Source organism: Condylostylus longicornis, unplaced genomic scaffold (assembly GCF_029603195.1).
Source record: "Condylostylus longicornis isolate FDR11 unplaced genomic scaffold, ASM2960319v2 ptg000107l, whole genome shotgun sequence".
NCBI classification, from domain to species: domain Eukaryota; kingdom Metazoa; phylum Arthropoda; class Insecta; order Diptera; family Dolichopodidae; genus Condylostylus; species Condylostylus longicornis.
Genome location: NW_026578075.1, coordinates 4,117,148 through 4,141,589, shown reverse-complemented (window position 1 = coordinate 4,141,589; position 24,442 = coordinate 4,117,148). Strand labels below are relative to the sequence as shown.

Genomic DNA, 24,442 nt, shown 5'->3' with positions numbered 1-24,442 from the left:
CATTTAACCCTAAATGAACCCAACTTTATTAAAAAAGTATATTTCACTTTTAATTCACAAAAATCTAAAAATGTGTATTCAATTCATTTTTTTCTATATACGAATTCGGAATGCAGAAGACTTAACTTTCATGTTCGAAATTTGAACTCATGTTTTTTTTTACTCTTGAATAAAATGAGTGAAAATAGAAATTTAATGAGTCAAGTGAAACCTGAAGCAAAGAAGTTTAAATCTTGCAAAACTTTGTGCACACTCAAAATAAGCTGCAAATTTTTACTAAATTGTGCTTTCCATTAATACACCCATAAACACAAAAGAAATGGATGCCCATTACAAATCACATTAGAATTCAGATTGATTTTTCTTTCTTTTGTTCTTCATTTAATTTAAACATTGATAGCCAGCCAAGATAATGCCCCTATAAATATTTTTAAATTTATTTTCGATTTTCATTATATTTTGCAGACTATTTTGATATTTTTAATATATTAAAAATATTTTTATATCTGCCACACCTACTACGGATATTCTTGTATAATTAGAGAACTGAAAAAAAGTTTTAATTATTGCACAAATGTAAACACTTAAGTTATTTAATAATTTCAACCATTTGTTATTTTTAGATCAAATAAAAATGTTAAATATAAACAAACCCAGCCAAGAAAGCAACCACACTTTGTACACCAATGATTAAATTTTCCGTTTTGGTTTTTCATGCGTTTATTTTATCAAATTTTATTTTTTCTTTTTGTTAATTATATTGTGGTATCGGAAGTAATAAAAATTAGTAATTATATATGTGAATAAAATATTATCTTAAATTTAAATGTTAATAGCCTATTCATGTATGGTTATTTTATTAACTGGCATAAAATATTTAACTTACATTTTATATACACGGTTTCTATTTTCTATATACCAAAAATAAATGTGAAAATGATAAAAAAATTTAATGACAAAACCAGGAAATGTACTTAGAATTAAACGCTATTATTCTAGGTCTAATTCATCCGAACAACGAAAAGTTGTTAAATAAAAAATTTTTCTGGAGCTCAAATTGTTATTGTACATATTTCTAAAAAAAACGTCTGTGTCCGAACACTAAAGAAAAATTGAAGAAGAAAATTATTTTTCAAAAACAAAGCTTTTCCCTCTCACTGAATCGACACTCCTGCTGGTTAATGTTGCCTATAATGAGAGAACAAAAAAAAACCAAATTTTGTTTTCATGATTGTATAACTTCAAAAAGATTTCTGGAACTAAGAACATTATAGGCAACATAGTGGGGGTATGAATGTCTGGTTGTATACAGTGATTGCGCGATCAACTTGGTGAGGGTTGCACAGCGCTTGTGTGGTGGCCGGCGATGGAGAAGGCATATAACCGCACCAAGATAAATAGGGTTCAAAGAAGAGCGTGTATTGGTATTACTGGGTCATTGAGTTGGACCCCCACAGATGCCTTGAATATGTTTCTTTATTTGTTTCCGGCGGAATTACATATCGTTAAACAGGCGACCAGCTGTGCCGTAACACTCAGGGAGATTATGTGCTAGAATCCTAGGGTCACGGTAGTATTCTTGAGTTGCTTTTTCCAGGAATAACCTATGTGATTACAGACTATTGTATTCCAATATTGAGCTTCGAAAAAAAAAGGTTTGTTTCGAGCTTCTCTCTCGTGGCTATTGGAAGGGAGTTGACTTCTTTGGCCAGTTTTGAAGTGGCTTCATTCGTCAAATGCTCAAAGAACGAGAACGGGGTGATGATAAAATAAATGAGGGATTTTATCGATGATAAAATTTTCTCCCCGACACATGGTTTGTCTCAATCGTATCGGCCTCCTCATACATCAAGTGTCTTTTAGACCGAAGGTTTCGCCACACTGAGGGCATGCGAGATCTTAGGGGTCTCCCTGTTATAGCTATTAATGTTACAATAGTGACCGATAGCAAATTCTGTGGAGAAGTCTACATATTACACTGGCCGTTGGGGGAGCATGTTTGTAGCATCCATCAATACAAAGTGTAGCAGTTGCCGGAAAATAGAGAAAAGTGAAACTATTTTTCACTTTCACTGGAAGTATCCGGCTCTTCCCGGAACCAGAGAGGTCACGTGTGGCAGAGTAAACGTAACGGAACTGAACGAGATATCGAACATCGATATCGCGAATTCAGATATATTCGGGGATTTAATTATAGCAAAACGGCACATTTGTATTAATTGAAATGCGGGCGGGCCACACGTCAACCAACCAACCAACAATTCGTACATAAATAGTTCTACAAAGCTCTTACAATTCTGTTCAATATAAATTTACGAATGTATTTTTAAAAAACATTACAAAAAAATAAATTTTGAAATAATCCCAGCTCTATCACCGTATACAGGTAAAAAAATACTGAGCACATGCCTGTCTAATTAAAATTATTTTTCTTTTTGGTTCTTTTTCTTTTGTTCCTAAGTGTCTGTTCACATACCCACAGTCTACTATTTTATACATATATAATTACGTTATCTACACATTATCTTACACATTATTTGGAATAATAATACACAAACTAACGTATAGTATGTGGATCAAAGCCAAAAAAAAAAAAAATATTTTTTTTTTTGTTTTCTTTGATCTTATTGAATTATTAATAAATGTAATGGCGCTCTTTTAGACTTTTTCAGACCTTAATCACATATATTATGTGTATTTAGTAAAATTGTGGGCAAAGTTCCATATTACATTAAAAAGGATACAATATATATATATGTATATTTTTATATCCTAAGGATTATAATATTATATACGTATATTAAAACAATGAACCAGTTTCTTACACTCTTATAATTAAATAATTGAAACTTTTTGTGTGTCTTTTTTTTGTTCATCAAAAAAGATAAAAATAAATGAAGGACGAATATTTTCATTTTTTTTTTTTTAATGTAAAATTCTCTCGCCTTAAAATGCAACCAAACAAGAAAAGGGTTTAACAAATTTCTGTTTTTTTGTTTTCTTGTTAATAACAACTTCTAAATTATACCACATATTTACTTATATATTTTAACAGCATAATATTAAACATAATTATAATATGTACCTATGTGTGAAATCTACATAAATATATATATATATACACAACAATAAAATAACTTTTTTTAAGATTTGAAATTTAAAAATTCTCTTAAATTCATTAAAATTATGTGTTGTGTTTTGTTGTGTAAATATTAACAGGAAATTTTACACTGCGCGCTGTTAAAGAATTAAAAGGAATTGCCTTAAGTGATTTGTTTTTTTTTTTTTATAATAAAATTTCCATACTTATATAATTTAATAAATAAATTGCTTTATAATGATTTGCTTAAATTAAACTTAAATCTTCAAATATTGATTTCAAATTGAATAGTAAAATAAAATTGCGGTATTTATATTAAAAGCTGCGAGGCAATAAGAAAATTTTCTTAATTTTCTGAAAGAATTTATAATTTGTATAATAGGAAAATAAATTATTTAATTTGTTTAATTTTTATATATGCATAATGTGTGTTTTTATTTGAACACGCATTTACATTCATTTATTTTGAGAGAAAAAATAAAATTTCAAAAATTTTCTTCAATAATTTCGAAAAATATTTTGATTAAGCAATCTGCTCGATTCTTACACTCAAAAATTTAATAGTCTTACAAAATTTTACATATATTTCGATAAAAGCTAGGCGAATCTTAAATACTTACTTAATTAATTTTAAAATTAATTCTCTCTATTTAAAACATGTAGCCGGGAAAATATGGAAGATTCAACTATTGCTACTATATAAGTAATCCAAAAGATCATATAAAATTATAACATTACATTATTGAAACAAATGCTTAGTACTCCTGTTTTACAAAATATGAGTTTGAGCAATTAAATTTCGATTTAAAAATCCTTACATATCGCAGACTGAATCTATTACATGACGACTCTATATGCAATTGCAGAAGGGCTTATATAATAAACTTACTGTATAGACTTAAAAAACAAGTTACTTATGTACATTCAAAAATAAAAGTAAAAATCTATGAGTGTAGTTGAAAAATTCAAATTTTACAAAATTGTCGCATTAAATAAAGTGTATTGTTTGTTGAATATTTGACATTTAATTTACACAACAGAATAAAAAAATCAAAAACATTGAAATACTGAAAACCGTGAAGGTTATTATAGAAAAGTGAAGGCTTACAGAATAATATAACAATTTTTTGGAAACAGACCTAATTTATGCTACTCATAAAATCGAAAGGAACTCAGAACAATTGATATTTGAATTTTTACAGAAAAAAGCACAACATCCCCTATAAATATGCAATCTAAATTCTTGCACACTTTTCAATTGTTTTTGTTCTTAATTTTAAATATTTTAATCTCTTAAATATTCTATTTTAATTTTGATATTTTCTTTCTTTAACAGATTCATAAAAAAACTAAAGCAATATTACGTTAGACGAGAATTAAAATAGTTACTTAGATACAAACAAAATCGGAAAAATTCAAAATTTTATTACGAAAAAAAAAACCAAATAAAACCAAAAAAAAAGAGAAACCAGAAACAAAAAAAAAAAAACATCAAATATGGACGACTTGAATTATGTATCTTCATTATCGATCACGAATAACAGTGGCATTTATGAAAATGCTAGCATAAAAACAGATGATTTTTTAGCATTATTCACATCGACTGCTAGCAGTATTCCATCCCATCAAACTTTTAGTAGTCTAACAACTACAACTACTAATTATGATATAAATAAAAAAACAAATCGTTTTATTAGTAATTTTACAACTTCAACAGCAACAGCAATACATCAATTATTATCATTTCCAACACCACCATCACCATTAGCATCATCACCATCTTTTACTTCATCATTATCTGCAATATCAGCAGTATCAACATCATCGCATTTAACAACACCATTAGATGAAATTACTGATTTGGGAAATTCTTTAAGTGATATTAATTCAACAGTGTTACCAAATAATGAAACTTTATTTCATTTTAATTTTAAAAATAATACACAAATATTTAATACAAATTATAATTTAATAAATGATTCAAATGTCACAACAATACGATTTAACGGTACTTATCCAAGTGGATATACGTTAACGCACATAATCATAGCATCAATTATAGTTACAATATTAATGATAATAATAGTAGTTGGTAATATGTTAGTAATAATTGCAATTGCAACTGAAAAATCATTGAAAAATATACAAAATTGGTTTATAGCATCATTAGCTGTAGCTGATTTTTTCTTAGGTCTTGTTATAATGCCATTTTCATTAGCTAACGAATTAATGGGCTATTGGATATTTGGTGATTGGTGGTGTGATATACATTCAGCAATGGATGTATTATTATGTACAGCATCAATTATGAATTTATGTTTAATATCATTAGATCGATATTGGAGTATAACAAAAGCTGTCGAATATTTAAAATCAAGAACACCAGCTAGAGCGGCTGTTATGATTGCAGCTGTATGGATTATGTCCGGTTTAATATGTATACCACCATTATTAGGATGGAAAGTTAAACAACCAGAAGGGCAAGATTTACCACAATGTCAGGTAAGAATAAATTGATTTTTTTTTTTTTGTTTTTTCTAAATTTCACTTTTATTTTGATTATATTTTTATACATATAGCAACGAACAAACACTTAACTTAAGTTTGTCACGATTTTTCCTATATACAATAAAATTTCTTTTCAATATTTTATGTGACTCTAATTGCCGCCACTCTTGCCTTATGTGAATAAAAACAAAATTAAACTAATCAATAACTTATCATTCAATATTTTCGAGAACTACTCGTATACTCGTAATAACAAAAGAAAAACGTGCGATAATGGACAAAGGCAATTAATCAATCTTTCAATATTTTATGTGACAATCAAAAACAAACAATAATTTCATTTGCACAAACAATATAACCTCATAATTTATAAAAAATTGTGATCCAGAATGATATTGTTTTATCAATTTACATTTAATTTACCTTAAGTGATTAATGTGCCTATTTTACAACCTTTTGATACAATTGCTATGATTTTCTTAATATTCTGTAGATAAAATTTCATAAATTTGGATTTTATTCAAGAGATTTTTTTTGAAAATAATAGGCTAGTTTGTTAGCAATTTTTTAAAAATTTTATGCAAATTTTTCAAAAAAAAAAAACGTTTGAGAAAGAAATCGGCAGAAAAAATTTGTGGAGAGAAATTTATTGAGTGCCAATTAGAAAAAGCAAAATTCAGTCAAATCAATGATTTGTAAAGTGTGCTACTTTTAAAAAAATATTTTATATTTTAAATTACTTTCATTCATGTACCACATTTTGCAAACTATTGCATACTTTTAGGGTGTACAAAAAAAATCAAAAATGACGTTAACATAATGGTCGAATTCGAGGGTTAATTGCGTGAGTCAAGAAAAATAATTATATTTTTTGAAGGTATGGCATCTATCGTCAGTTTTATTAGCATTTATAAAAATTTGAAAAGGCTCACAGCATTGGAAATATAAGTTGCCTAAAATTCATACATTATTAATTTCGAGCGGTAATAACTTAAAAGGGAATGGAGGGGGGAAAACATATTATTCCAACTAATAAACTTCTTATTAATAACTAAAGGCTGCTAAAATTTAAGATTCCTGCAGCCTACCTTTTCAAAGAAGAAAAACATCAAAAAATTCTAAAACGGGTTTCAGATAACGATTAAATAGCCACATTGTCATTTCTATGTTCAACTATGTTTTGCCGCGATGGAAAAAGCCAGAAACTATTTTGAAAAAAATTTCTGGTTGCGTTACTATAAGTAATGGAAATATGGAATTTTTAGGAATTTATAAGGGTTATAACTTTAAAAGTGAAAGGGAGAAAGACATAGGTAAAAACTTTCTTCTACCGAAATAAATTTCTAGTTCAAAATCTATTTGTATGTAAAATTTCAGCTCTTTTTTTCAAAGGGTGTAGAAGTTTTGTAAATAAATCCATGGATAGACGGGCGGGCGGACAGAATGAAACTAATAAGCGCCTTTTCTATTAAAAAAAAAATTCTTGGAAAAGTGACGATAGCGTTTGTTTTAAAATCTCATGTGATTAAAGTCTTCAGCTGTAAAGATTTACAAAAATTTATTGAAATTTTATTTTCAGTTGTTGTTTATTTTTATTGGCAGGCTTTCTGCTGTCAATTTACTTGAAAGCTTTTTTTGTAAATTATAAACAGCAATAATGCGGCTTTAAAATTTTGTATGAAAAGCGCTTGTGTACGTGTCTAAATTTATTAATAACTGCTTTCCCTTACTATTCTCAAGTTTCAAATGACACGAAATCACCTAACGAATATTATCAAATTATATCGGAATTTTTTAATCCTTTCTTTGTCCTGCCGTTTAAAATTTTTTTAAAAAGACCACATATTTAAATTTAAAAACTACTCAAATTTCATTTTCATATTAACTTTTATTTTATAATAAATTTTATATTAAAAAATTTAATAAAAACATTTAAACTTTCTGAAGACCAGTACTGCCTAAGAATATTTTAAAATGTTTACATAAAAAATAAAGAAAAATTTCAATGATATTTGAAATTTTTCAAATAAATTTTAGCGCAATTTCTGAAGTGTACAACTTTTTCAAGCCAATTTTACTTAAACAAAGTTAATATCCTTTATAGTGTATATATAGAATTTATGAGAAAAAGAAAAAATAGAAAAAAAAGAGATCCTTATAAATTATAGACAGAAAGCATAAATATTAATAATTCTTTAATTTTCTATAAAATTGAATTTGAATAGTACTTTTAATTCGTTCATATTTCAAGAGAAAATTTTAATGGTAAAAGAGAATGCTTCAGTAACAAGTGGATACTTTAGGAATTCTTAACGTTATCTTTGAGTTTTTTTTTCTCTGCCTTATTTTTTTTTTTTTATTCTGTACAATTCAGGATGTTCTCTTCTTTTAGCCCGTTGTATAAATTTAATTGTTTATCGATTTTTGCTTTTTTTTCATCCTTTCTTTTTTTGTATTTTAAACTTTTTCTTGTTTTTAATTTCAATCAATTGAATTACCCTTAGTTTTTTTTTTATTTGTTTGTTTCTAATTTAAAAAACAAAAAAAAAAGGTTCTCTTTATAAGTTAAATTATTCAATTAACATCCAAAAGGAAGATGACATCAATTGATAATCATTTGAATTTAATGTTGAATTTCCATTCAATATTCAAATTGATTTTTAAAGGATTTTTTTTTCCCAACATTTTCATTTTCATTTTTTGTTTTTGTAGTGCGCGCAGATGAGACAATTTTAACTACATTTTTATATTTGATACTATATTTGTGTACATGTACAAATTGAGTTGAATTTTTAGGGTCACATTGGAATAAGAAAAAAAGCAACTTTAGTTTATGTAAAAATTTTATTATAGTTAAGCAAATTTTCATTTGGTTCTCATTTTAATATTCTCCTTAAAAATCAAACTTGCCCGTGTATTTTTAATTATTCATTTTAATTACATTTTAAAACCTAATTGGAATTGGAATCTTTATATTGATTCATATAATATTTAAATAGATAATTAAATAAAATTTTTTGTTGATTTAATGAAATGAGAAATAAATCAGGGCGAATATTTAGGAGAAGTTTAAAAAAAAATTTTGAAATATTAAAATTTATCGAAAATTTTTAAAATTTTTTGTAATTTTAATCTTTTGTGAATGTAGAATAACATAAACTGAATCAGCTTCTTTTTCGAAACAAAGCATATATCATTGTTTTTATTATCCTGCATAAGGACAATGAAAATGCAAATAGATTGTTATAGGACTATCCCCGTATATGCAAAAGCAAAAAAGAAAATAGGAAAAATTACTTTAGCCTAAAATTATTCATGTATATTAAAAGATCGTGAGACAAGAAACTTTGATTTTTGATTGATGATCGTTTTCGTAAGTTAGAAAAGACAAAAAGAACATTTAAACTATACTTTTCTTCTGCACGTTTTTAAAAACTTGAAAGGCTCTTGTAATTTTGGATTATTCATGTTTCGTATAAAAATATCATTTCTGTAAGATCCTAAGCGGAAATACTTAGAGCCGTGAATGCAGAAGCAAAAGTATCATGATCCTATACATAAGCTATGATTATATACATTAGTCATGACATCATAAAATATGAATTTATTTAGAAAAGAAGCCCATTTGAGAAAATTTCCGAAAATATTTTCGTTTTTATATGATTGTAATAATTAAAAAGATAAATTCAAAATATTCGTAAATATGCTCTCCTGTCTCTATCAATACGACAACCAAAATAGTGATGCATTCTCACTAATGAGAAATGTAAGACTTTTATTAATAGAATTTCGAAGCATGTACTGTTTGGTACTCAGTGCAATGACAGTGTGCAATGACAGTGAAATTGGGTTCTTTCAAACATTTCGTCGAAACTCTTGACATAAGAATACAAGCATTGATTGGTTCGGAACAATTAGATAAGAAATTCTTATTACTTATACTGCAAACACAGTCTTATATTTTCTTGAAAAAGAAGTGAGAAGCAAAATTTGTATTGACACTATATAACATCCAGCTTATAGCGATGGTGAAGTACAAAGACACGCTATGTAACAAATGTTTTAAAATGCGTTTCTTTACAATAATACTAATTTCAAATGGTCCTCTCTGTCTGGTATCGACTTCAGTGCCATACGTGTACTCCCCAGTAAATCCTATAACCCCTGTCCCCAATTTTTAATTTATTACTTAGCATATCTTTGCGTTTCACCATCGATATTATCTTTATGTATATAGCGAACAAGACTTTATAACACAAAAATTTATATGTATGTACTCTTCGAAATATTAAATTTATGCACAACATCCTTGAATGGGAACCCAAAATTTTGAAAATTATTCAATTTTGTACACACATTATGTAAATTATATGGTTACATACAAATCACAAAATTATGTTCTACAAAATACCTACATACATATATTTCATGTGTAAGTTCACATATTTTATAAATTAAATATTTAGGTTTATACAATTATTCATATAATGTACATACTTATACATACATAATGTGGTTGTATTCAAAAACCATTTGAGTACAAATGTATGTAACGGAATAATTATCTCATTTATTATAATCAATAATAATCTTATATAGATGACCCTAAAACAAGACAAGTGCAAAGTTACTTAAAATAAAACAAAAAAATATTTTTTATTATATAATTGGGTATGGTAAATTTAAAAGCATAGTGTCTATAATCCCGTTTGAAAAATAGTTTTATGTTGTGTAAAAATATAAGTATAAGAGGAAATTAATATGTATGTATGGGTACGTGTGTGAAAATGTTATAAAATTATACAAATAGTTACCATTTATAAAATATAATTCGGAAAATTTTTAATAAATATTAAAATATTAGGGTAGTAACATGAAAAAGGGGCTAAAAGTAAAGTCGACTTTTTGGAGCCCTTTCATATAGACTCTAGGAGTCCATAAGAGCCAGAATATGATAATTGACAAGATTTCACATGTTAATAGAATGATAGTCCTGTTACTAAACTACTTAACTCTAACTACTTAGGAGTTTCCTGGTAACTATAGTAAGTATATTTTCGTGACCGTAACAAAATTTGATCAGAATAGTTAGACGCTTCATTACCAAACTCCCTTGTGTAAAATTTGAAAGTTATTCATACTTTTCAAAATATAATCAAATTATTATTTGAGTAGTTTGATAGATCTCAAACCAGTTCTAAAATTGTAATCACATAAGTTATGAAAATTTAGATACCCCTTACAACTCAATTTTGGATTGTCGCTGAGACAGAGGGGACGAGCAGGCATTATTAAATTGATTCAGAAATCGACACAGATCAAAAAAGTCTACGTCTTAAATTTTTATTTTTAAGTATGAAAATTAATCTATAAAATACTTCTAAAAGCAAGAGAAGTAACTTAACCCTCCTTAAAACTTTTACTTGTAAAAAGTTTGAGGAGAGCAATCGCTATAATGAATCCAAATCACTTACAAATTGTTTGTTTGAAGTCTTGCATAATGAGCCATTTAAAATGCTATCATCGTCAAACTCTTTACTCAATAGGAAAAGTGTCAATTATTCACCTATTGTATCACCTATCACAAAAATATTCCTGCGTTTTTATTTTCATTTAAAAATCAAACGCTTAACAAATCAGCCATTACCAACTAAGGATAATTTAAAAAGCAGTCTTAAATAATACAACAACGTTTCTGCAATTGTGCTAAAAACATACAAACAATAACAAAAATTCAACAAAAATAAGTTCACAATCAAACTATAAGAATTTTCACTTATCGCAATGTACCCACTTTTACACTTTAAATCTCATAAATTCTTTACTCAATTTTCAAATGAAAGAATAAACTGAATGTAGGCACTTCAACAAACACTTAAGTATACTTTTCATATTCGTATATGTAGAGTACGTATATATATATGTATGTCGTATATGTATATGTTTGGAGTACAAATATTTAAAATACTTTTATAAATGAAAAACTAATCTCCTGTTAAAAATTAAAAGATTTAAAGCACGTTAAAATTGAATTAAAATATGGAAAATTTATAAAATGCATTTTACATTTTGTGTGCTTCATGTGTCTGCATGGATGCATTTCCATTTTAATTAAAAATATTTATTTGAATATTAACCCCAAACAAACTTAACGCTTCTACGTAATTTAATTTAATTTAATAATATCTTTTATATGGAACTAAAACTAATTCACATTATACGGCAGACTTAATATTTAGCATTTAATAATTTAAAATCAATTATAGTAAGAGTTAGAAAAACATTTTAATTTCATTAGGTTTTTTTTTCAGATATTCAAAAAATATTTAATTATACCCGTACGAACGTATGTTCGAAGGGTATACTAAATTTGCCTTACCGTTTGTAACGCTAAGAAATAACGGTCTAAGATATAAACTCAAATGTATGTTTTCGATCAGCGTCGAATTCTGAGTTGATTTAGCTTTGTCTGTCTGTCCGTTCGTCCCAGCGATAACTCAAAAACGAATTGAGCTAAGTGCACCAAATTTTGCCATATAACTTCAAAATTTATTAAGCTATATCTCAGAAACTATAAAAGCTGTGGTATTGAAATTTCACAGAAATGAATACATTAGTAGGGCCAAAGTGTTCAATAAAAGTCGTTGAAATAACTTGGCTCCTTCTGGTAACTGCCATCCAACTTCAAAAGTTATTTGGCTATATCTTAAAAACTATAAAACCTGTGGTATTGTTCACACAAAATTTAAATTTCACACAAGCAAATATATTAGTAGGGCCAATGTGTTTGATAAAATTCAATAAAATTGCTTGGCTCTTTCTGGTAATTGCCATAAAACTTCCATAGTAGTTTGGCACACACAGTACTGAAGTGAACTTAAAGCCATAGTATGTCCCATAGTCAATTAAGGCATATTTATTCGCACATAGGATAACTAATTCGTAAGGGTATCACAGAGTTGACAAGGTCAACTCTATTTTTTCTCGTTTTATTTTAAAAGTTTAGAGGTTTTTTTTATTGTTTGTTATATAAATAGTTTAATTATATGAAAAATATAGAACAGAAATAAAATTAAACAATTGCATTGAAATAAAAATTCTATTGGTTTTAAATGAAATTCACGGAAAATTTTAACAGAAACAAGTAAAATTGAAGTTAAGTGCAAATAAATTCAAGTGAATTTATTTGACTCTAATAAAACCATTATAAAAAAAATTATTAGAAAAACTTTACCCAATCAGTGTGGGTTCACCTGTACCCGCTATTACTCCAAGAACTAATTCAAACTAATCCAAATTTCGAATTTATCAAATTTATCAAAAAGCGAGAAACATTTTGTCCTTAATGGATATATAAGAATTTGTCTAGTCACTGCAGACTTTTCAAAAACATTTCAAAATATATAAATTCATTATATACTTATCACCTTGGTACATAAGTAAGAATGACGTCCATCGAGACCTGAAAGTGGAATCAGTTAAAAGTGAAATTAGGAAATTGGCACGAAGTCACGAAAGAAGGCTACATCAACATGTTAATGTCTCAAATGTATTTGAACTCAAATGTATTTTTGGTACAATATATCTAGTGTTAAAATAAATATTTTTTAGCTTTAGAAAATTCTTTAAAAAATCTGAATCTGGAAATTGAAGACACTTGCAGATGGGGAAACCTCAGTATACCTTCTGGGAGAGTGTATTGCCCTCTTTCGCAGGAGAACGAAAATTACTGGGGGGACTCTGTTATCACGGCGGCGAAATTGTGTCTTCCTGACCTCACAAATTACCCGAGCTCATCAGAGCGGTGAATCTTGTGTGGGTATATACCGCACTCAGGGACGAAGAGGGCATAATAGGTCCTTGAAGGGGGTTGCGGTGCAATTTAAAATTGTATCGATAACACTTTTAAAATCGTGGGATACGAGTGATACAAGTGATGAATTGCACTTTCAACGATATTTAATTTACATTCAACTATATTGTTCAATATACGTTATATGATTCTTCGTAATACGTGAGCATACTGAATACAACTAAGCCCGCTCCTAAAGTACTCCTCACTGAGAGTCACTATTAATTTGTTTCAAATTGTACTAGTACGATTATTATTAAATGCATTGTATCCACTTACTTTTTGCATTTCAGTATATGCGATTTTCAACATCAGCCGACTTATATTATTTTATCTTGGTCTTACCGTAAATAATCGTATACTATTTCATAACAATCGTATACTAATATTCGAATTTATTAAAAACTTATCAATAACATAAATTTTAAACTAATTGAAAATAATGAATAATTATTGTGAAAATTTAATTTTCATTCTTAAACCCAATTACATTCACATTTAAATATTATTATCGTATATATATATAAAATTACGATTTATTCTTTAAAGTATATTTTCTTTAAAAATTAATTTTATTTAAATCTCGCGAATCTTATACACTTTTAAAAATTTAATATTCATTCAAGGCCAATTATAATTCCATAAAATATAATAATAATATAATATACTTTACAAAATATATATTTATTTGACCAACAACACAAAAATATATATATATATATAAGAATTCAAATTCAACACCATTATTGCATATTAAAATTTTAAATTGCTGCAAAATTACTCTATAAGTTTGGAATTTATTTTTTTAGTTTCAAATAAATTATATGGCAATCAGATAAATTGCAAGATTATATTATTTTTCTTGAATTTTTTTATTTTTTCAATTCCACTTAACATATGTCCCAAAAGAATTGTAATATTTTCTTATACAATTTACATATAGGTATGTTTGTATATACCTCTTTAATATTTTAGAGAAATTTTTAAATTTTTCTTACATAGAATAGCTTTCTGATTATTCTATAATTGTATTCTACTCATAAATATTTCTTATATATATATATGTATATGTATATATATTCAAAATAAAGAGACAGATCCTCGCACCATCTTCAGTAAAACAAGAAAAAATAAAATTTTATTTTTCTTTTATTGTTATTTTTTTTTTCGCAAAGGAGGGAAGTCAAATTAAATTATAATGATTCTTATTATTAAGGTGAAACCAAAATATTTTTTTGATTTTCGTCTTTTTTGATTTTCTTTTTTTTTTTTTTGCATTTGTAATAATCTGTATACTACGGGGAGATAGATTATTTTCAACCAACTTTTTAACTTCTTTATAGTCTTGGCAAATTTTCAATTTTTTAAAAAATTATTTAAAAAAAAAATTTAAAGATAGAAAATCTATATAAAGAAATTCTTAATATAGAAAAACCCTATTTCTTCTTTTTCTTTTTGTTTTATAAATCATGCAGTCTTAATACTTTATAATTTTTTTCTAACAGTATATATGCCGCAATTTAATTCCATTTATATTGAAGAGATTGCATTACTTTGCCAAAAAAAAAAAAATAACACATTTTAAACGTCACGAAATTTTGGTCGTTCATGAGAACTTTATAAAAAATTTATTAAATTAAATCTATGGGTTTGATAAACAGCACATTTCCGTCTAATAAAAAAATTTAATACTAGAACTTGTGTTTATAAAACAATTTTGTCTAAAATATGCTCTAAATAATTAAAGTGTTGTAATATTGAAACAATTTTCTTATTAATAGAAGAGCTTCATTCAATCAGTATGTGTTCCAGGTAATTTTGCATACATTTAGGAGAAAATTTTAATTTATAACAACTTTTCTAAAAACTTAGGTACTGATTAATTCAGTTACATAATGATAATACTTAATGATGAATAACCGAGCAATTGTTGCTAAATTTTTTGCTTTTGCAGAAGTTCGTAATTTGTAGGGGTAGGGGAGAAATCGGAGACAGAAATTTGACGTATTTCAAATATTGTAGAATAGTAGCTTGTGGAAGGGTACTAGCCGTCCGGCATCGCAATTATCTTGAGAAAGGGGAGCATTCGGGAACTGCTGTCTTGGGAATATCTCGAGCTTTATAGTATGAACAGGGATATTATAGACGGGAGGTTGGTGGGCTGCATTGCTGGGAAATACCCTCCTGCTCTCTTCAATTTCCTTCGAATCTACGAATTTTCAAACTCATGGAGGTTAAATAAATAAAAATAAATTTCATTTTTCTGAATTAAACTGCTAAAATTTTAGTTTGGCGCTAACATCTTTTGTGTATGTGAAAAACTGCATTGAAATTTAGTAAAAATCCCGTTTTAAGTATAATGATTATTTTGAAAATGAAACAAAACAGTATGATTTTCACCCTTTTGCAGAATTTGCAAATCGTCTGTGACTTGGACACAATAATTTGTCAAAATTTTCATTTGCGTAAATTCAACAAGCCATAATAACATAAAGGAGTCGGAGGGGGGGGAGGGGAGGGGGGGAATTATATAAGAATTTTCATCTGCAACAATAAGTTTTTTCATTAAGTTCTAGCTATTATCAGCTTCCTACCTTCAAATATATAGAAATTTTAGAATGGTAGACAGACGATTAGAATGAAACTGAATAAATTTTTTTTGTGTTAAAGAATTTTAAAAAAATGAGGTTAGATAATTTTGTAATATGAGAAAAAAATCAAGAAATATATTTTTATAATATTAAAATTAAAAAAAAAAATTGAAAAATATGTAAAATGTATTTTTAATATTTATAATTAGCGTTATACACCCTCATCATCTTGAATTAAATATATATTTATATACAACCAAATACACCTACATATATGTCAACAGAAAAACTAAAAACAGGTGGTGTTTTTCGAAGAGTCAAAATACTTGTAAAATTTTCAAAATTTTCATTGAAATCCTTAATTTATTCTTGATTACTACTTTTAAAATTTCCAATGCATTCCATATGTATATTTGTGTATATGTAAAGTATAGTAATTAGAAGCAAGATATAAAAAAACGGAAGGTGGCTTTTATTTTAATGGTGATTATACAAAAAATTCCTTCATTCTTTCAGGAATTTGAAAACACTCGAAATTAAAAAAAATTCTTTAAAATTATTTTTTAGAAGTTTTTCAATAAAATTTGTTTTTTTTTTTTTGTAGTAAAATCTAGAATTTTGGATTGAAAAATATTTTATTGAAAGAAATAATATTTTTACACCTTTTTTGAATCGAACAACTCAATTTCCTTATAAATTTCATTAGCTTGTTCGTTACAATTGCAGTTGTGGCTTTTCATGAAATAGTTGTGAGAAAATTTGTCCATTACCAATACGAGATATGTACATATAAATTCAAACTACTAAATAATATTTTATTTCACTTAATTTGGTACAATCTTCAAGATTGAATCCTAATCGACCATTTTATTTGAATTCTCAACCGAATTCGGCCAAAATTTTCCATTTCGGAACTCTCAATATTAGTAAAGAAAAACTTTACTTACAAATTTGAGAGAAAAATTGTCTGACACTCTTTGAGTTGAGTAAAAATTGTGGTGCATACCTTAAATTGGAACGGAAAATTTGAAATTTGGTCAATTTATTCCCTGTCACATGTATTGTAACTTAGAGACAACTTTATACATTTCTACCATTAATATAGGGGATATAGAATATCCTTACAAAATAGCTTTAAAAATCACGTTTGAGCAATATGCTCTTCGATATTTCGATTACGTTCTACTTTTATGTAAAATAATTGTATACCGAGTTGAATAGTTCAAAGGAAACTTTTATAAACAATATTTAAAAATTTCCAAAGCATATTTGTTTGCCTCTTCTTCATTATTAAAGTGAACATTTTTAACGGGCTCTTTCTATTGTTCTCTAAAATAATTAAATACACAAAAAAATGAATGGAAACGTTAAAAAATTTACTGAAACTCATACAAAAATTAAATAATTAAAATTATGCACTATAAATTTTTTTAAAAAAACAAAAATTCTCAGAATGAACCTAGCCCCTTCAAGAATATTATATACAAAAAATAATGTACAGCTGTTGAAACCCTCCAATATTCCTTCTTTTTTTGTTTTATTTTAATTAAATTAATGTGAACAAGAAAATATTAAAATATTTTACCTGAGTATTTGAACTGTGCCAAAAGTTTTTTACTGTCCCATTTAAAAATTTTTTGTTTTTAATTTTATAAGTAGACACAAGGTCACAATTTAATACAGAAAAACGTAGACATCTCCTTAGAGAAACCTTCTTATTGAAACTTGTTAGTAATTCTTGAATAAAATTTAAGAAGTTGTGTCCCGTCAAAACTTTTTGTGAAACTTAAAATCACTTATGTTTATTAAACATTAAACTTATTTTTTTTTTGTGTATTATTGTCTTAGAATTTAAATTTTATTTTCGCTTCGCCTACTCTAGTTGTTTTTTGTCAAAATACCAAAAAGGATATTATTTATAATAAATAAAATTTTATATAATATTATATTCACCTATACAAATGCTTTATAACGTGTATCACATGAATGTTCATAATGGCTTAAGATTAGGTGGGTACGTTATCTTTTATTGCATTGCTGTCATTATTTTATGAAAAGTTGAGCGATGTACAGAAAAATTCTGAATTCGTAGTTACCTACGAATACAGATATTTTATTTTAAGAAAAATTTTAAGACTTAGGCCGTTTCCCAGTAGATATCTACACGTACAACTGACGTTACTCATGAATTCCTACATAACATGACGTACTCGTCATAAATTCCAATATGCGTTGCCAACGCAACTGAAAATTATTTTAGTTATGTTTTTACATTTCTTTCAAGGCTGATGCATAAGTAATTACCGACCGTATTGTGTATACAATAGGTAGTTTATGTGATGGCAACAAATTTTGCATATCGAGTTTTCGGTGGGAATGCGCTTCTCCATGGTAGGGAAATGTAAATAAACTATTTTTATCAACCTGGCGGTCTGTCGGTCTGTGTGTGCAGTACCTCCAATTCGGCTGAACCGATTTTGATGAAATTTTACATGTAAGTTTATTTTGACCATGACAAGGATAGATCAACTTTTACGATATATCAGGCCTCGGGAACTGAACTTTTTAGCGGGCCTGTTTTACATAATTAACCATTTTGAAAAAAATATTGAACCGATTTAGCAACTAGACGTTTACTACGGGCCAAATATACATTTTTGCGTATATAAAGAGAAATAATAAACCGATTTCATTGAAATTTAATATTTAAATTCTTCGTACTAAAACAATGAACATATAATTTTTTTGGAAAGATCAGAGCTCGAAAACTAATCTGCGGGCCGATTTTACATTTTTCACCATATCTACGGAACGAATCGATGGAATCTCTTGAAATTTGATATTTGAGTTCTGGTTGTTACCGAAACTAACTGGCGTACATTTCAGAGAATTCTGGTAGCTTAAAGCGAAATCCTACTAAGAGCCAAATTTACATTTTTCTAGGTATGTTAACTATAAGCTTACTAATGTCCTAAAAATTGGAAAGAAGTATTTAACAGACATTTTTATAATATTCTGTAACATTTTCACTTAACTAGACAATACACATTGCGGTCGGTTATGTCGGATTTTTTTTTATATGTCGCGTTTACCAAAATACCTAGAGCTAAACGCATTTGATTTTCAACCAAAACCATCATCACCCGAACGACCATATACATTTAAAGAAATTTCAACATGAATACATTAAGCAAACTGAGATACGAAACAAAAATTCCACAGTTCAAAATTTAGACATCTTTAATTCAATGTTGCTCAAAAGAATTTAAACGCTTTTACCATTTTCGTAAATAAAATTACAACTTAAAAATTTTAACGACATTAAATAATATTAAGCATAACAGTTATTTAAAATAAACTTCAAAATAAAATTCAAATGAATTTCAAAATCTAAATTTAGAATTTGAAAATTACCTTAAATTAATTTTTCCTACTTACATACAAACATTAACATTAAAATTTAAATTCCACGAAAAATAATTTTTGAAGGACACCAAATGGAAAAAAAAAAATAGAAATATTAAAAATTTTTTATAATTTGTAATGAACTTAATTTTTAATATGAATTTGAACTTAAAAGTCATAAAATTTTATAATAATAAATTTTTAATATTAAAATTCCATTAAATATTTTATATTACATTTATACGTATAACTTGTAAGGAGTCTAATTTCTAATTCAAACCAAATGTATTTTTAAATGTTGTAAGTGGGTTTTTCTTTGAAATTTATTTTCAATTTTTTTTAATACTGACTACTCAAACGAATGAAAAGGAAAAAAAAATGAAAGATCTTACCTTTTCATAAAAGAAAATTCAATAATGTCTTAATAACATGAAAGTATTTTAATTACTTTTATGGAAGACCCACAAATACCTTTAACAACAAATCTACAGTTTCTCTACGTAACAATTTCATATATAACGAGGCAATTCAAGACATAAAAGAATAACAATAATATTTTTTATCAATTTAATAATCAAAAAATCACTTAAACGTACTGTGTTGGGGTACTAGATACTTAGAAATGTAGCTTATTAAATTTTTCTTGTATTAAAATAGTTTACGTACTCGAAAAATAATTTTACTGCCTTAAGATTTTTACTATATGAAAATTTGGTAGAACTCAAGCGGAACCGAACATTGGCAAATGCGTTTACATAATTTTTAATAATAAATATAAAAAAAATTTTATTTACAACTACATTTATATCAACTCATTTTTAATAAACAAAGTAATATTTTTCCATTCCACAAAAATTTAAAAACAAAAACTCACTAACGGTAACACTTATACCTTAATCTAATAATTATTAATATTACTTAGATATTTTTGTTTATCTATTTAAAACAATTTCTTTCTGTCTTTTTCTGTTATTATTATTACCGCCGACGATCAATGAGAACGGCAATTACAACGTAATCAGCTGATGTCGGTGAAACAATGCTCAATGGAAAAGACAAAAGTCAACGACCTGTTTAAAATAAGCACAGAATATATTGGTGAAAAGCGATTCCACAATATGACTTATTGCTTTGCTACTTCCAATATTTACTTTACCACTTTTGTAACATCAATTAAAGTGAAAAAAAAAATATTTTCAATAACAATTGTTTGTTACACAGAGCAAAAAAACCGATTCGGCAACTTATTTTTATTAATTTGCAAATATACCTATTAAAAACTCATTAATACATTTATTTAATTTAAATACATTCATTTGACACATTTGTTTATATACAAAAGGTCATCTCTGCTTTTGATTCTTTATAATTTGTAAAACAGCTTAACAAACAAATTTGTTCCAGTTTCACTATGTTCCGCTTGTCAAATTTCCAACTAAAACGACTAAATTAAAATATAATTTAATTCAACTGAACCGAAAATTTGTTTTTGTAATACGTAATCGTTATACGTTAGTTGTCGTTCTCACTCAGCGTCGAGGGTTACTCTCACATGTCAAATAATAGAATAATAAAGTATGGACATTAATGCTTTTCCTATTTGTAATTGCAAATTCTAAGTTTGTACTTTATTTTAAAATTTATAAAACTTTAAAAATTTATAAAAGTTTTATAAATTATAAAAGAGAACGTTAAATTAGCTGTCAAATTTGACATTTAAAAATACTACGGTAAAAACTCTAAAATTTTAATTAAAAATTTGTACGGCAAATTTAAAAATGTTAAATTATTCTGACATCCTACTTTCCCAGAACATCATCATGGCTAATGATAACGTCAAACACGCTAATAATTTTTTTTTTGCAAATGACAGTCAGATGGAAACAAAGCATGTTGGTGTTTTACAATTTATAAATAAAAATATCTTTTTTCTTCCCTGCTTTCTTTTTCTACATCAAATTTAGTAATTTTTAACAATTACTTTTTGCAAATGCAGTAGCACATTAATAAATGCTATCAAAGAATGACAATTATTTGAGTTTGAAACAAAAACTAGAATTTATAACGCTATCGTCGAAAAGTATTGTAATTCATATAATTTTTGCAAATTGCGTGTAAACTAAGTTCTGAGAAATGGTCTCATATTATATACAATTTCTCGTTTGATTTTCTAAATTGAAAAATGACATTAAATATGCAATTCTGTCAAGATGCCAAAATCATTTTTCAATTTACTACATAACCTAAAATTATTTTTCCCAAATAATATGCTATTATATAAATACCTATAATTTTTTATTAAATCATTTGACTTAATCATTAAATACATAATTCTATTACTACTCATATGTAATTTTAATTAAAATAAATTGAAAAATTAACAAGACCAAATTCGACTACAAAAACATTAATTATAATGTCAACCATATGCTATACATACTATTTTAATTGGAACAAATTAAACACATAATTTCAATTTAATTGTCAAATCATCCACAATATAAAAATTTATAGTATTTATTTAAAATTATTTTTATTATAGCTATAGTCTAATATAATAAATTTTAAATTTTCATTTAAATTAAGATTTTTTTTTTGTCTTATTATTTGAAGTCATTTGAATTTTCCGAATAATATAAGAAAAAAGTCATTTCGAATATTTTAACACACTCTAATTTTTTCTTGTCCTTTATTTGTATATGTATGAATGTATATGTAGGATCAGAATTATAAGAAATTATTATAGATTGTTAATGGGAATAACTTTTTGAAAATATTCTGTAATAAAATTAATAGTTACAACCATCTTAACAACAAATAATAAGAAAAAGATAAAACAGAAACAGAACAACAAATGAATAACTTTTTCCCTTTGCCTTTTTTTTTTTTCTCTTTGAAATAAAATTTTTCTATACATACATTTATATAAATCTTTGTCAAATATTTCGACATACTCATATCGTCGGCTGAGAAATAAAACAGTGTATAAAAAAAGGTATAGTTTTGAGTAAATCGCGTTTAAAGTTTTTTGCAAAATGAAAATGAAGTTTCGACTGTAAAATCTTCCGGTCGTCATCTTTGACTGTACTGAAAAGTTATGTTAAACATTTTTGGGGGAATAAATAGTTTATTTGCATAAATTTGATTAAATAAATTTTTATAGATCTTAGAAAATTAGAGGTTTGAAATTTCTTGGTACTTCTTACACTATTTTATTTTTGGTAGAAATTGTATGAAAAAAATTATACACTGTTTCATTTTAATATTTTTGTATGGTATACACCATTTCATTTTTATTTATACGTTATTTTATTTTGTAAAAAATTAATATAATTTGAGGAACAAAATTAACATTACATACTTTAACTCAACGTATGAAAATATAAACAGATATTTTTATCGATATTAATGTAACATGAAAAGTCGTAAACAGAAATAAATAATATTAACATAAAAGATAATTCAAATGTACATTATTTCTACTTGAAATTTTGAAACTTAGTTTTAAAAATTAATTATAGCTCTTCAATCTCGTCTTCTGAATAGCTTGGTTCGTTTAATTTAGATAAATTATTTTTAGATGAAGCTTTTTCTGCCAAGTTTTGACAAAATGCTACTGAATGCTTCTAACTAAGATTGATTGATCATGTTCTCATATTGCGCACATAAAACGAGTAATTAAATTTTGTATTAAAGATTCTTTTATAAGTATGCTAGCCAACTTTTATGTGTATTTTATAATGCTAAGTTAAGCTTTTTTGCAAACGCTTTTACCATACAATATATAACAAGGCGTAAAATTTTTCCGAGACATTCGCGGTCGTTTTCTTGTATGTACTTTGTGTGTGAAAGTATGTTTTATAAATAACCTTTTCTTTCCATAATCACCCAGCTTTCAATACGAATTATAACTATTAATTCTTGCATCTTAAGGAAATTTTTCAACGCAATTTTGTTGGCAGTTGCAAATTTCGTTGTAACGTTCTTTTACTTTGAATTCTTTCTTTTTTAATTTTTTTATTGCTTTTTTACATTTTCACTTAGATTAGTACTTTCTAAAATTTTTTCGAGTAGTGTTTCCGGTGGTGTAGATGTAATGGTTTCATTATCAAACGTTTAGTCTATAAAACATTCTGTAAGATTTTCTGGTTCCGCTTCACCCGTTTCAGATGCTGAACTCTTGCTAGGTTCATAATTGTCATCAGAACCAGAAGAAAAGTCTGTAATAGAATTTTCTGGTGACTTCTCGAAAAATGTTACAACTTCTTCATCATTAAAATTTTTATTCATTTTCTTTTTACGTAACACAACAAAATTATTTTAATTATTGTGAGTATAAAATTCTTCCTTAAATTATTAATTATTTGCTTCACTTATTAAAAAAGTTATAACTTTAAGTTCTGTACTGATCAACAGACTCCAACAGAATACTTATTTGTTAAAAATATTTGTCTTATACATGAAGATGCATATAGAATTAAACAAAATTAAACAAGTATAATGTACATATGTACGTTTGTTTTGTACGCTGTTTTATTGCATTGTTAGTCAGGGAAGACGATTAAAAATTCAAAATTAAAGTAGTGTATAAGACAATATGAAACAGTGTATCAAATTCTTACACCGTTTTACTTTTCAATTTATTGCAAAAATTTTTTTTATTAAAATTTAAAAAGCGTGTAAAAGTAACATACACTTTTTTATTTGGTATTGAAATTAACAACTGAATGATAAATTTTCTACCAAAATAGTGTAAGAATTCATTACGTTATTTTAAATTTTGTAAAAAGTTACGGTTTGGCAATAAAACAAAGTAAACGCATTTTACGCTATTTTGTTATTAATTAGTTTCTAAAAATGCTTTATACAATATTTTCGTTTTTATTTAAAAAGTATGTTAGAATGAAAAGATAGAGAAATATAAAGTAACTCAACTTATAGAATCGACTATGGAGAATCCAATGGTGATAAAATCGGATAACGACG

At 26.4% G+C, this 24,442-nt stretch overlaps 1 protein-coding gene across 2 annotated transcripts in view; it reads left to right on the top strand.

Moving 5' to 3' along the window:
• The window catches only part of LOC129614334 (alpha-2C adrenergic receptor), a 67,011-nt gene that overhangs the window by 9,281 nt on the left and 33,288 nt on the right, over window positions 1-24,442 (top strand). For both annotated transcript variants that reach the window (XM_055528893.1, XM_055528892.1), the window contains exon 2: window positions 4,437-5,602. In XM_055528893.1, coding sequence (XP_055384868.1) covers window positions 4,598-5,602 — 1,005 coding nt within the window. In that variant the 5' untranslated portion in view covers window positions 4,437-4,597. The remainder of the gene's footprint in view (window positions 1-4,436; window positions 5,603-24,442) is intronic.